This window comes from Podarcis raffonei, chromosome 6, assembly GCF_027172205.1.
Source record: "Podarcis raffonei isolate rPodRaf1 chromosome 6, rPodRaf1.pri, whole genome shotgun sequence".
In the NCBI taxonomy this organism is placed as follows: domain Eukaryota; kingdom Metazoa; phylum Chordata; class Lepidosauria; order Squamata; family Lacertidae; genus Podarcis; species Podarcis raffonei.
Genome location: NC_070607.1, coordinates 18,458,140 through 18,471,648, shown reverse-complemented (window position 1 = coordinate 18,471,648; position 13,509 = coordinate 18,458,140). Strand labels below are relative to the sequence as shown.

Below are 13,509 nucleotides of genomic sequence, written 5' to 3'. Positions count from 1 at the left end.
CTCTGAGGGCCTTCTGGCAGTTCCCTCCCTGTGAGAATTGAGGTGACAGGGAACGAGGCAGAGGGCCTTCTCAGTAGTGGCGCCTGCCCTGTGGAATGCCTTTCCATCAGATGTCAAGGAAATAAACAACTATCTGGCTTTTAGAAGACATCTGAAGCCAGCCCTGTTTAGGCAAGTTTTTAATGTTTGATGTTTTATCGTGTTTTTAATATTCTGTTGGGAGCCGCCCCGAGTGGCTGGGGAAACCCAGCCAGATGGGCGGGTTATAAATAATAAATTATTATCATTATTATGACAATGTAAATTCCAGCACTACGCAAGAGGATGAACTAGACGACCTGTATAGTGGCATAAACAACAGCTACTGTTCAATTCCAAGTCCAAATCTAAAGCTCTATTATTTTATTATTCATTACCCCCAGTTTTGAATGCCTAAAATATATTTTCCTAAGGAAAGCAGTCTCCATCGCACACCATAAATGGAAGGATCATATTTTAGAGAAAAATCACAACTTTTCCATTTTGGCTGGGTTGAGGTCTCCGCTATATTTCTAAATATACCCAGATTCTAGCTGGAATCAGTGAAAGGTCAAATTTTAATCAAATCATCATCATCATAATAATAAGAAGAAGAAGAAGAAGAAGAAGAAGAAGAAGAAGAAAAAGAAAAAATAGGTTATTGTATTTTAGTGTTTTGTTGGAAGCCGCCCAGAGTGGCTGGGGAAACCCAGCCAGATGGGCGGGGTATAAATAATAATAATAATAATAATATCATCATCATAATAATAAAATCATCATCATTATCATCATTATTCACATTCTCAGCCTACCTTGCCTAGAGGTGATTCCAGTCTATTAGGATAAAGGAAACAAGTGCTTGTCATCTGTTGCAAGCACATTTCCCAACACTGAGATTACGTACCCGTTGATACCATCAATACACTGCCCCCCATTGAGGCATGGCTGACTTGCACACTCATCAATGTTGACGGCACAGAGATCACCCAGGAAGCCAAGTGGACAGGAACAGTAATAGCCACCCAGTCTATCATGACAGGTTCCGCCGTTCAGGCAAGGCTGTGACAAACACTCGTCAATTTCCAGCTCACAGTTGATACCTGTGGAAAAAGACAGATAAAGGGGGAAGTTTGAAGGGTGCGCATCAAAAGCACCTGTTCTGGAAAGTGATTTTGATAAGAGATGGTCGCTTGGCAAGACGTCAGAACCTTTTGGTTCTCAGATCTTACAATGTTTATTTTTATTCTAGTTCTTCTTGTTCCTAGAAATTTTAAGTGGCCAGTAGCCATTGGCGATTTGGAAAAAGGATCAGGTAACCACAATGACAGAAAGTAGATCTCTTCAGTCAGTAGACCATGAGAATCTTAATCTGATGGGTTCGAGTCTCATGTTGGGCAAAAGATTCCTGCATGGAAGAGGGCTGGACGAGGTGATCCTTGTGGTCCCATTGTAATAAGAATTTTAAGGTCTTAGATATATAATAAATGTTCATAAATGTACCAAGCAAACACGTGCATAAATATATAAACCACATGTCTGAAGCAGCACAGGAAGACAGTCCTGAAACCATTTTGACTCCCAAGCTGACCAATTGTTTCTCTGCAAGGAGGGAGGAGGTGAAAAAAACCTTCCTTGTTACAGGAATTTAGTAATCACCATTTCAAAGGGTGACAGACTACCAGGAAAAGACTACCAGGAAAGGCAATCAGATAAGGCATTATCAGATAACCTGGCAGAAAGGAAAAACAACATTCAAATTTCTGTTGTAGACCACCTTTTCTGTGATGTAGGTATGATGTTTGTGGGGGGTGGTCTTGGGTTACACCCCTTCTGTGATGTATGTATGATGTATGGAGGAGTGTCTTGAGCTCCAGGGCAGGGAATTTAAAATGTCTGTATAAGGGCTTGCACGCTATTGTTCGAGGTCCTCCTCCTTTTCTGTGTGTGAGGAGAGCATCCTGTTGCAACAGACCAATAAAGATCAGGCTTACTAGCTGCTTTGCTTCTCAATATTCTCTGGTTGGCCTCTGTTATTTTCTCCTACCAATAGGGAACCCACGTAAGGACTTTATATGGGCTCTTGGATATCCCATAATGGGAAAAGGGCAGATTTTTATTGTTTACAACACCTTCTAGGCTTCTTCTCCTCATTTTGCTGTTACGGCAACAAGCAATATTTAATGTTTAGTTGCCTCTGTTAAGTGGTATTAAAATGCTGTTAAACTTTCATCAGTTTTTTTCATCATCATGGCCGTTGTGGTAGCACAAGCTCCCTCTGGGGCCACCTCACCCTAAATGCATTGCTCTGAAGGATTCCATCAGAGCATGGAAGTGAGAAGTGAAATGTCCATGAAAATCTTGGGAGTGTTAGTGCTGCTACCACTGGGGCAACAGCAGGTAAAGGTCCAGTCAAGCAGCGACTATGTAAAGGTCCCTGGACAGTTAAGTCCAGTCAAAGGCTACTATGGTGTTGTGGCGCTCATCTCGCTTTCAGGCTAAGGGAGCCAGTGTTTGTCCACAGACAGTTTTCGGGGTCATGTGGCCAGCTTGACTTAACCACTTCTGGCTCAACGGGACACCATGACAGAAACCAGAGCGCATGGAAACCCCATTCACCTTCCCGCCGCAGTAGTACCTATTTATCTGCTTGCACTGGTGTGCTTTTGAACTGCTAGGTTGGCAGGAGCTGGGACAGAGCAATGGGAGCTCACCCCGCTGTGGGGATTCGAACTGCCGACCTTCTGATTGGCAAGTCCAAGAGGCTCCGTGGTTTAGACCACAGCGCCACCTACATCCCTGCAACATAGGACATAGGAAATGGCCATGTAGCTACAGCTCTTTCCTCTGAAAAACTGTGCAGAGGGGGGCAGAAGAAGAGGAAGGTGATAACTGTCTGCCTTTTGTGCTTTACTGCCTTGCACTGGCCCTGATGTTTTCTACAAACTAACTAAATATTAGAACCACAGAGTTGGACCATTGATTTTTCTAGCTCTGTAAAATCTACATTAGTCACAGGTCTCCAGGGTTTCAGGTGGGAATCTTAATCCCAGCCATACCTGGTTGAATCTGGGATCTCTTCCTTACAAGGCATGGGGTCTGTCAGTGATCTACAGCCTTTCTGAAGTCTGGACCTTAAGCTGATATTTATTCTCTTCTATCTTGCATCGTGCAGATTTTTTTTAAAAAATAAAATAATTCTATTAAGGTTCATGGAAGAAACGACAAAACTTAATATCTTTTTCCTTTTTTTAACCACACCAAGACTTTTATCTAAATACAATAAAAACACAAAAAGGGAGGGGGGAAAGACACGGAGAAAGAAAAAGGGTAGAAAACAGGTTAAAAGTGAAAGACAGAAAAATAAGATTCAGAAAAGAATTTTCGATTTTTTAAAAGCGCTCATGAAATGCGCATCATGAAATTCTTCTTTCATTTGGCACCTTTCGTCTTGATTTCTTCTTCTTCTGATAATGATAAAACAGTGCAAGTTGGTGCCTTGATTTTGGCTCTTATTCACCCTCATAAATTGCTGCCATTTGAGTTGCTGGCGGATTAATTCTGGGCGTGTTCTGTTCGCTGCCCTGATGTGCAGTGCCCTTGGCTGTGCTGAGTTTGTTGGGCATATCTCACATGCTTGTTCTAGTATTGGCGCAGCTCAGCTGGTGCAAACGTAGCAGGGGAAGAGGATCCCGGTTGCCCACTGGTATTTGGCTGCCATGCCATCGAGATTTACTGTGAGCATGGCAATTACTACAGAACAGCTGCTGGTTACTGAAGGCTGCGTTGCTCTGGTCCTATCTACATGTTGCATCATGCCCAGCTCCATACGGATGGCTTTGTATTTACAAGTTCGTTATTCCCCTCCCCAATGATTGTGCTGGTGTTCCTCGTGTTAGCATTGCTGTCATATACTGAAGCAGCTTTGTGCTATCCCTCCACCATACCACTCAACAGCACAGCAATTCTGGAGCAAAGGTGAAAATTATCCCCATTTTTTTTAAGGAGTCAGTGAACTGCCAGTGGGTAAAAAGGTAAAGGACCCCTGGATGGTTCAGTCAAAGGCAACTATGGGGTTGCGGCAGTGGCGAAGCTGCATGCTCCGCTACCGGGGGGTGGAGAGCAGGTGGGGTGTTTAACTCTGGGGTTGCGGCGCTCATCTCGCTTTCCCCCATAATCCCTTTTAAGGCTCTACCTGTGTTAGACCAACTACAACTCCAGAATCCTTCTTAGTTTCATATTTCCGAGGTGGGGAGATTGACTTTATCTCTTGCTCTCACATACCTTAAAAATAATTAAGAAGTAGCTGAATGGTATGTATTGTTTATGTATTTTTAATTCCTTGTTTGTGTTTTCTGGGCTTTACACTACAAGAGAATGTCTAGAATGCATCATGCGGAGTTCTGAAATGTTCTGAGTTTGCTTGTTTTTTGTTGTTAAAATATAAGGATATTTTAAAAACTTACATGAATCTTTAACTGAAAAAAGAGAATCCAGTGCTCTTCTTGCAAAGCCCATGGATGTAGAGAAACATAGACATATAGAAAGGTATAGCCCTATAAGTTTCAGAAAAAGAAAAACAAGGGAGCGGCATGAGGCTTTGTGGGGGCCCTGATCCAACTGTGGAGTGGGGATTGACATCACAATTGAAGCACGCCCCCTTATCATGTTATTTTGCCACACACATGGAGCCACCGCATACCCTTAATGTATGATTTTGCCTATTTGGTGCTTCTACAATAGACTTCACTGGCATAGATAGGCAGTGACTTGCACAGACCACGTTGGGGCAATATTACTGCATCATCACCGTATGTTTACTTGGCTCCTTTCTAAGTCTTGGCCAGCCAGGACTGCACTAAACCACGGTAGGGAGCAGTTAAGTGATGGGGGCATGGACAATGGGCACTCAACAACATGTTGCCTTACTCTGACTAGAAATAATCCAGAGTTGCACATCTCCAGTGCTCCATGAATGGTACAAGTGTTGTACTTTAAGGACTGGTTCACATACAAACCCTGGGAGTAAATATTGTACATGCTGCAAGACACAGGAGTGAAACTTTGGCTCATGAAATCCGTCCCCCCAGCACAGAGAATGTGTTGTGGGGCACCTGGATATCAGATCACACATCTATATGAATGTATACTCCTCCTCCACCCCATACATTCAGTGTACATCTTTTTTATGCTGCCTGGATCACTGGATGCACAGGAAACACCTTTCAACCCAAGAATTGTTGCTATGTCCCACAGTCTGTTAACTCTACCTGCTGAACCATTGTGTGAGCCAGTTTTAAGACTAAAAAGGCACCATCATAGGGTTGCCGTATTTAAAAAAGTGAAATTCCGTACACAGAAGTTGTTGAGCTTTTCTTGGCGAAGTTGTTGAACTTCGTTTGGTGTGGGGGGCCAAAGTTGTTGAGTTTTTCAGCTACTTTTAAGGGAATTCTACGCTTCCGACATTGGTTGCCTTATGTCCAGATTTCCCTGGACATTTAAGTGATTTCTGCCCAGATACTGTTTCCAAAGGCCGAATCCCAGCTACATCTGGGAAATTCTGGACTTATGCCATCCTTACACCATCATTACATGAAGCAAGTCTCTGTTTTGTTTTGTTTTATTTGCTCTATGAATTCATCATAAGGATTTTTTTATTTTTTTTAGTGTGCATTTGCCAAACTATGTCTAGTGACCGTAAATCTGTCAGGGCTTGTTAACAGCAGCTCCCTGCGAACATTTGAAAACACAGTGACAAAAATAAACGCAGTGTGTATCGAGAGTCTCAGCATAGCCAGATTCAAAACTACGGGCCGAAAAACAGCCTGATTATTAACATGAAACCACAGGATTTGCTATGTTGGATCAGGCCATTGGTCTGTCAAATCAAGTAACCGGCCTTAGGCAACTGAGCGAAAAGTCCTTTCCATCTATAAAATGTCTAGCCAATGTGATGGATTGTATATGGGAGGGATTCCCCCCCGGTCCCTACTGCTGCAGTCAACTTGTAAAAACATGGGATTTTAAGAGACATGGAAGAGGAGGAGGAGGAGGGAAAATGGATATAGAATTGTTTTGGCATTTGCATGCAATGCCCTGCCATAAAAGCTATTCTATGAAACAAATTAGGTATACTGTATTTACATTCCTCAAAATTAAAAAAACACCAGAAGACTCCAGTCCGGTGAATTTTAAACTTAAGTATTTTCAATTAAAGAAAAGGGCACATGTTATAGCTTGGTGACAGACATATTTAGCAGACAAATGATTCAGATGGCTTTCACCTGGAATTTGGAAGGTGATGATAGAGGGAAATGGCTCTCTTCCCCCAACTGGGCAGCATGTCACTTCCTAGCCTTGGGCAAATCATTCTCTCTCTGCCCCAATTCCCCATCTGTAAACAAAATAATAGCCTACCTAACAGCCTACCAAATATGGGCCATGTAAGGAGGCAATAAAGGAAACATTGTGACCCACACAAACTTTTGTGGCTATGGCAGCTTGTGTCTCTAGTGATTCAAATAAAAGTACAGTGGACGCTCGGGTTGTGAACATGATCCGTGCGGGATGCAGGTTTGCAACCCGCATCTGCCCGTGCGCAGGTTGCGATTCAGCACTTCTGTGCATGTACAACTGCCGAAACCTGGAAGTAACCCATTCCAGGTTTCGGCGGTCCACAACCCGAAAAAACGCAACCTGAAGCGTCTGTAACCTGAGATATGACTGTACTGGACAAGATGCAGCAAAGTGTGGGATATTTATCCCAGTCAAATCAACAATTCATATTGTTGATTTAACTGGGATAAGCACATAATAGGGGCTGAAGCTCATAGTGTTTTCCTGTGTTACTTCCTAGAGACGATTCTGTGAGATCCACTGGCAGAGGAAGGGGGTGCAGTGGGTGCGGTCCGCCCCAGGTGTCATCCCTGAGGGGGGTGTGCCATCACCATGCCACCCCCTTGGGATGTTTGCCCTGCCCCCTGGGATGCTAGCCCCGCCCGTGCAGCATGTGCGCCACTCCAGCTACCGGAGCAGCTAGCTCTGCCTCTGGCGAGATCAGATCCCTTTTGTGCCCAAACAGGAAGGGGCATAACTTAATATACTCTTCCCTTCCCCTTCCACTTTTCCCCATCATGTCTGTAATGTGAGAGCATCTGTATGTCTGAGCTCTAGCTCAGACTCCATTTTTAAGCTAGACTTTAGTATCCGTTAATAACTTACGGTAATTAGCATTTTTAGCCTGCCTACATCGTGCTGCTGTATTTGCTATTCTTGAGTGAGTAAATGTTAATTTCACCTTTTCAGTAAAAAATTTTGTGTGTGGTTATTGTTTTCAGGGAGAGGAAAGGGGAGTTAATACCAGGAACATCCAGTCTGCCTTAAAGCATCCTGGATTATTAATACTAAAAGGCTAAAATTATCCAAGATCCCTTTTAATCTGCAAAGGAATGGCACTCTCCTGAACACACTAACATGAGGAAGGAAGGATAGATCCTCTCCTAGCATCTAATCAAATCCCAACAAAAGTTGACCAAACTATGGGAGAGGTAAGCATTCTGACCATTGGAGCTGATGGCATGGAATAAAGCGGGAAGGGGATCATGCAAGGATAAGCAATCTGCTGACAGCTCACTCTGTCAAAGTGGCCGGAGAGCCAGGCCAGAGCAAGCCACTTTATAGACTTATGATGGTCCCTTGCGTCTGCTGAACCCTGATGGGCTGGCAGAAGCAATGCTACCCCCAGGTCAACTAGAGAGCAACATAGCAGATGTCAGGCCAGCAGTTCCTCCAGCTCCAAGCAACTAGAGAGCAAGGTCTATAAGCCTTGCCTTTGGAGATTCCAGGTGCTTAGGGATGGAGGAGAATTTTGTTTGGTCCACATTTTAAAGTGAACCTATTTAATTTTTAGTTTGTGGATTTGTATGCACTTCTTTGTGGAGGAAGCCATGGAAGTGAATTGGATACAAAACTGTCGTAGAATCAGAGCGTTACAAGTTGGCTTTAATAGCTATGTCATGAAAAAGAAAGGACCAATAAACTTTATCAGGAACCTCAGAAATAGCCGGAGCTGAGGCTCAGTGTTTTATAAGGCCAACATAGGCTGGAAAGTTTAATATCTCCTCTGGCGAACCAACACACACACACACAGCCAAGTCTTTGTTTGATCTTTCTTATCAGAGTGCCCTTGCCTTTCTATATAAAACATAGGATGGACAGCATGCCAAACTTGGGGAGCTCTGGAATACTAGCTAGGATCAGATAATGGATCTATCATGAGAGGCACATGGTAGACCCCCACAATTCAGATGTAAGATAGCTTTGTGTGGCTTGGCGTGGTCTCTGCATGGAGACTATCTACACTGTCAATCCCCTACGCTCAGCCGTTCCTTACAATGTGAAATCAGGAGCATGAGAAGCCACTGTCTGGACTAGATTTCCAAATTCTGCGGTCTTTGGATTAAAGAGCATTAAAAGTAATGGCGAGATGCTACGTTTGATCGCCAGCCTATCCCGGCACCAGTTGCGTTCCATTATTTAACAGCTGTGCAGCACATGCACCGTCGACAGAGCGCACATGTGCGGTGCATTATCGTAATAAAAATGCAGATTCCTCTTGCAGCCCCCCACCCCTCCTCCTCCTCTGGCTGCCTTAAATGTTCCGCCCTCCCGTTATCCCTGCACAATAACCTCTTCCATTTGTGTGAGAATTATGTGAGACATTTCTCAGCTCTTTGAGGGAAGAAGCACAAGGCATACCAGCCACGTAAGAGCAGCCTGCAGAGCAAGTAGCAACCCGGAGCCAGTAACGAGAGCATTTGGTTAGCATTACCGCTGTCGATTTATTGCAAGTCCTCGGCATGCACATCAAAAGTTATAAGCTTTTTAACATCCTGGGGAAATGAGATGAGGCTGGATGATTCCCCACTGTGATTCATGGTGTCAGGCTGGGATAATAGCAATAGGCAAGCTCCCTCTGACAGACTAAATGAGGATTTTTATTACCAGCAGGGACACCTTGGGGGTTTCATCCAAGAATCACTCCAGCTCGTGCATTTAACACATCTCACGGCGAGGTGCAGAAAAGCAGAAAACAACAACCAGAACAACAACAGCCATCACAAAAAAAAAAAAAATAGAAGGCTTCTGATAAATCACTCCATTAAGCAGACTTTAAAATCCCATATTTTACTGCGGCAGAAACAGCAAACTACCCCTTTATGGAATTTTTACCCTTATTATTTTAGTCATTGCTGCTGGAAGCTGTTCTCAAGCCATATGTCAACGTATGTAGTCTCTTTGGGCTTGTGTTTTATGCCCCACTTTCTTTCCTCTGTTGCCTCTACTTTCAACCTCTCCCATGCTCCTGACAATTCAGCTATTGCTAGTGACTCTTGGGTTTCCCTGACTGAAGTGACTGGAGCAGAGGGAGGGAGAGGACAAACACGTATTAAATGTGTTGCCTCCAAAATCTGGGAGAGGACTGTCAAGAGAGGAGTCCTGCAGGCTGCATCTGCGTGCAGATCTTCCGTGTGCCTAAAGCTGGTGTTGTGGTTTCTAAGCGGGGAAGCCTTTTTCGGAGTCAGAATGGGCTGCTTTGCAAAGAAGAGATGGGGTGGGTAGAACAGGAACCAGACTCGACTCTGCAGAACACTGAAAATTTAAGGGGTTTGGAAGGAACCAAAGCATAGCTGTCAACTTACAGATTTGAAAATAAGGGACCAGCAGCTTCGAAAATAAGGGATCAGCAGCCAAAATAAGGGATTTTCAAGGCACAGGTATGTTCAACTGCTGAGCCCCTCCGAACCAAAGGTGGAAAGCCCAGCCAGCAGCCAAACGAAGCCTCAAGCGGTGGTTCCCACAGCGCAGCAACCCGGCAAAGGGGATGCAGCAAGGAAAACCACCGTTACCTCTCCGCTGGGAAGCGCTGAGCAAAGGCAAGTCCCCAGGCAATGCAGCTGATTTGATCGGCACAAGGCATGCAAGTTCCACCCTCCAGTCCTTCTTAGACTCCTTATTGGGTGAGCAACGCAACACAGTGGAGCCTCCCTCCTCCCTAGCCAGCAGGGAGGGAGGGAGAGGAGCTGCTTCCTTTGAAACCCAGGAAATTTAAGGGACATCATCAATCAGGGACAGCAGCGGGACACAGCGCTGGGATAAGGGAGTTTCCCACCAAATAAGGGACAGTTGACAGCTATGAACCAAAGCAATGAAGGTCTTAGTAGGGGACAAGGCATGAAACTTGGTCCAAGTCCCTGGCTGGCTTAGGATCATTTCACAGGCTACAGCTGCTGCCCCCAACCACGAGCTCCACAATTACTGGCTCTCATGCTGCACAGGTAATATAACAATATTTAATTAAAATGGGCAGGCTGGATTCCAAATTAGCAACCCCTTTGTACTTACATAATATGATCTACACTTATGATATGACACTTTGATGACTACCAAGAGGGAGCAATTATGTTACACTGGTAACTTTTATGAATGGACATCCACTCAGTGCCTAGGGAAGCTGTTTATGCAGAGGCCTCCTGTACTGTAATTAGGGATGGACGGATCTGTCCATTTCCGTTTGCTCCATTTCCCATTTTTCCAGCTCTCCACATTTTGCAGCAATTGGTTGCCTGCTCCTGATAGACCCTGGACTATGCTGCCTTTGGGGGTGATATTTGAAATTGCCTGTAAACATTTCCTTAGCTTGCTTCTTGCACTCTCCTCTCCTCTCCCCGACCCAGACTTTTCCCTTGGTTTGCGGAGGTTAAAGCTATTGACGAAGCAATCCTAAATCCACCTGCCTCTGAGTAAACTCAGTTGAAAACTGTGGCATTTTCATCTGAGAAAGCATGCATATGATCGGGCTATAAAAGGAAAACAATCTTGCTTGACTCCAGTGAATGTAAATGCATATGAACACAATATATGCCAGCATACTCCTTCCTTTCTTCCCAGGCATGCGCGCGCGCACACACACACACACACACACACAGAGAGAGAGAGAGAGAGAGAGAGGGATTCACATATCCAGATAATAAATGGTGCTGAGTAAGATTGAGTTGCAGCTTTTTCACAATGTATCCAACCACTTCCTTGGCAAGATTAAACCGTCTGTTTTTAAATTTTTAAGAGGGGAAATGTTAAGCTCAATTTACAAACACTTCCTTTGGAAACTAGTAATGGGAGGGTGTGTGTGTGTGTGTGTGTGTGTGTGTGTGTCTCCAGCAGTGCTCCTTAGCGTGAGGACAGAGGTTACAAGTACACAGGACTGTCCCTTTTTCAGCTCTGACACGTTCGAAGGTAAGCGATCAGTGCCAAAGCATTGGGACGACCAGTGGAAATAAACTGGTAAAAATTTAAACAAAACAGAGAGAAGAAGGGAGGCAGGGAACCAGTTACTGTTTGTGAATTGGTTGCCCGGTGTCTCTTCACCACGCCTGCTGGGCAACTCCAGTCCTGTCTAAGTTTTGGTTCTTCCCTAACTTGAACGTTGTCCTCTCTCTCATGGTCCCGGGAGGTGAGGGGATTATGTTCCGCTGTCCATCAAGGAGTCCGTCCCTGTGCTACAACCTTAGGCTTGGCTGAGAGTCGCAAGTTACAAATGCAGCTTCCTCCGTACGACAGGAGGTCTGGGTCGAATGTGATCATTTCAGAGCAGCCACGCTGGCAGTTAATGGGCTTTTCCTTCCTTCCCCTCTCCAGCTTTTCCTGTGGTTCGGTAGTTTCTCTCATCACTTGGCCTGAGCTGAGACACCTACTGGTAACAGCAGGGCGGCAGGAAGGCAACACACTTCTTGTTTGAAATAACACTCAGTGTGCGCATGATGGATCTTAACTGAAGGCAGGCTCCCAAATGAAACCGATGTCAGTCAACAGAGGAGATCTGTTTTTGCCTTTCTACCTACCCCTGCACTCATGGCAGGGGGAGGGGGCAGTGGCTTAAGTCTATTTTTAATCCACATTCTCCAAAAATGCTTGCAGCCATCATAATGTCTTTGTATACTGTGCAGTGTCTGCTGTTTTTGTCTCGCTAGCTCACTAGAAATTGCCTAATAAACATTGTTTGTTTAGGAGTGGTTTTTGTGTGTGTTTGTGTCCATTTGTTTTTAGATTTTGTTGTTGTTTAGTCGTTTAGTCGTGTCCGACTCTTCGTGACCCCATGGACCAGAGCACGCCAGGCACCTCTGTCCTCCACTACCTCCCACAGTTTGGTCAAACTCATGCTGGTAACCTCGAAAACACTATCCAACCATCTCGTCCTCTGTCGCCCCCTTCTCCTTGTGCCCTCCATCTTTCCCAGCATCAGTGTCTTCTCCAGGGAGTCTTCTCTTCTCATGAGGTGGCCAAAGTACTGGAGCCTCAGCTTCACGATCTGTCCTTCCAGTGAGCACTCAGGGCTGATTTCCTTAAGAATGGATGCGTTTGATCTTCTTGCAGTCCATGGGACTCTCAAGAGTCTTCTCCAGCACCATAATTCAAAAGCATCAATTCTTCGGCGATCAGCCTTCTTTATGGTCCAGCTCTCACTTCCATACATCACTACTGGGAAAACCATGGCTTTAACTATACGGACCTTTGTTGTCAAGGTGACGTCTCTACTTCTCAAGATGCTATCTAGGCCTATCATTGCCCTTCTCCCAAGAAGCAGGCGTCTTTTAATTTTGTGGCTGCTGTCACCATCTGCAGTGATCATGGAGCCCAAGAAAGTAAAATCTCTCACTGCCTCCATTTCTTCCCCTTCTATTTGCCAGGAGGTGATGGGACCAGTGGCCATGATCTTCGTTTTTTTGATGTTGAGCTTCAGACCATATTTTGCGCACTCCTCTTTCACCCTCATTAAAAGGTTCTTTAATTCCTGCTGCACAAAATATTCACCACCTTTTACTTCCAGGTTGGAAACTACCAGTTTCTTTGGGGAAATGCTAACTTACTTTTCTTTTTTAAAACTGGCATGGCATAGCCTCGAACATTACTCCAATGGAAATAGTGACATCCTATTCCACCATCATCATTTTATCATTTATACCCTGCCCATGTGACTAGGTTGCCCCAGGTACTCTGTGTCAGGAGTGCATGCAGGAGCCAGGCCCTGTGATCAGTAGGGCTTCGCAGGACTGGGGCCTTCCTAAGTTTGTTCTAAAGAGGCAAGGCATGGCCGCACAGGTGAGGCCGCTTGGTAACTCACTGCTCCTGGTGGCAAGAGCTGGGAAGGGATATAAGGTCAGCATTTCCCTTTGGCTCTTTGCCACAGCAAATTGTTTCCTGCCTTGCTGTGTTTGGCTTCTTGCTTCCTGATCCTTGACTTTGTGACTCCCTGCTTCCTGACCCTTGGACCCCTGGTTTCTGGCAGTGGCATAGCGTGGATTGTCAGCACCCGGGGCAAGGCAAGTAATTTGCGCCCCCTAACCCATGGATTTGCGCCCCCTAACCCCCAGATGTTGCGCCCGGTGCGGCCGGCCCCCCCTGCACCCCCACACTACGCCACTGGTTTCTGGACTC

At 45.1% G+C, this 13,509-nt stretch overlaps 1 protein-coding gene and 1 long non-coding RNA gene across 2 annotated transcripts in view; both read right to left on the bottom strand.

The window, feature by feature from the left end:
* LOC128415374 (uncharacterized) overlaps positions 1–13,509 on the bottom strand; it is a 207,592-nt gene that overhangs the window by 140,875 nt on the left and 53,208 nt on the right. The gene's annotated exons all lie outside the window — the stretch shown is intronic.
* Positions 1–13,509, bottom strand: part of CRB1 (crumbs cell polarity complex component 1) — a 153,737-nt gene that overhangs the window by 93,479 nt on the left and 46,749 nt on the right. Inside the window, exon 3 of the mRNA XM_053391485.1 lies at positions 923–1,118. Within this exon, the coding sequence (XP_053247460.1) occupies positions 923–1,118 (196 nt within the window). The remainder of the gene's footprint in view (positions 1–922; positions 1,119–13,509) is intronic.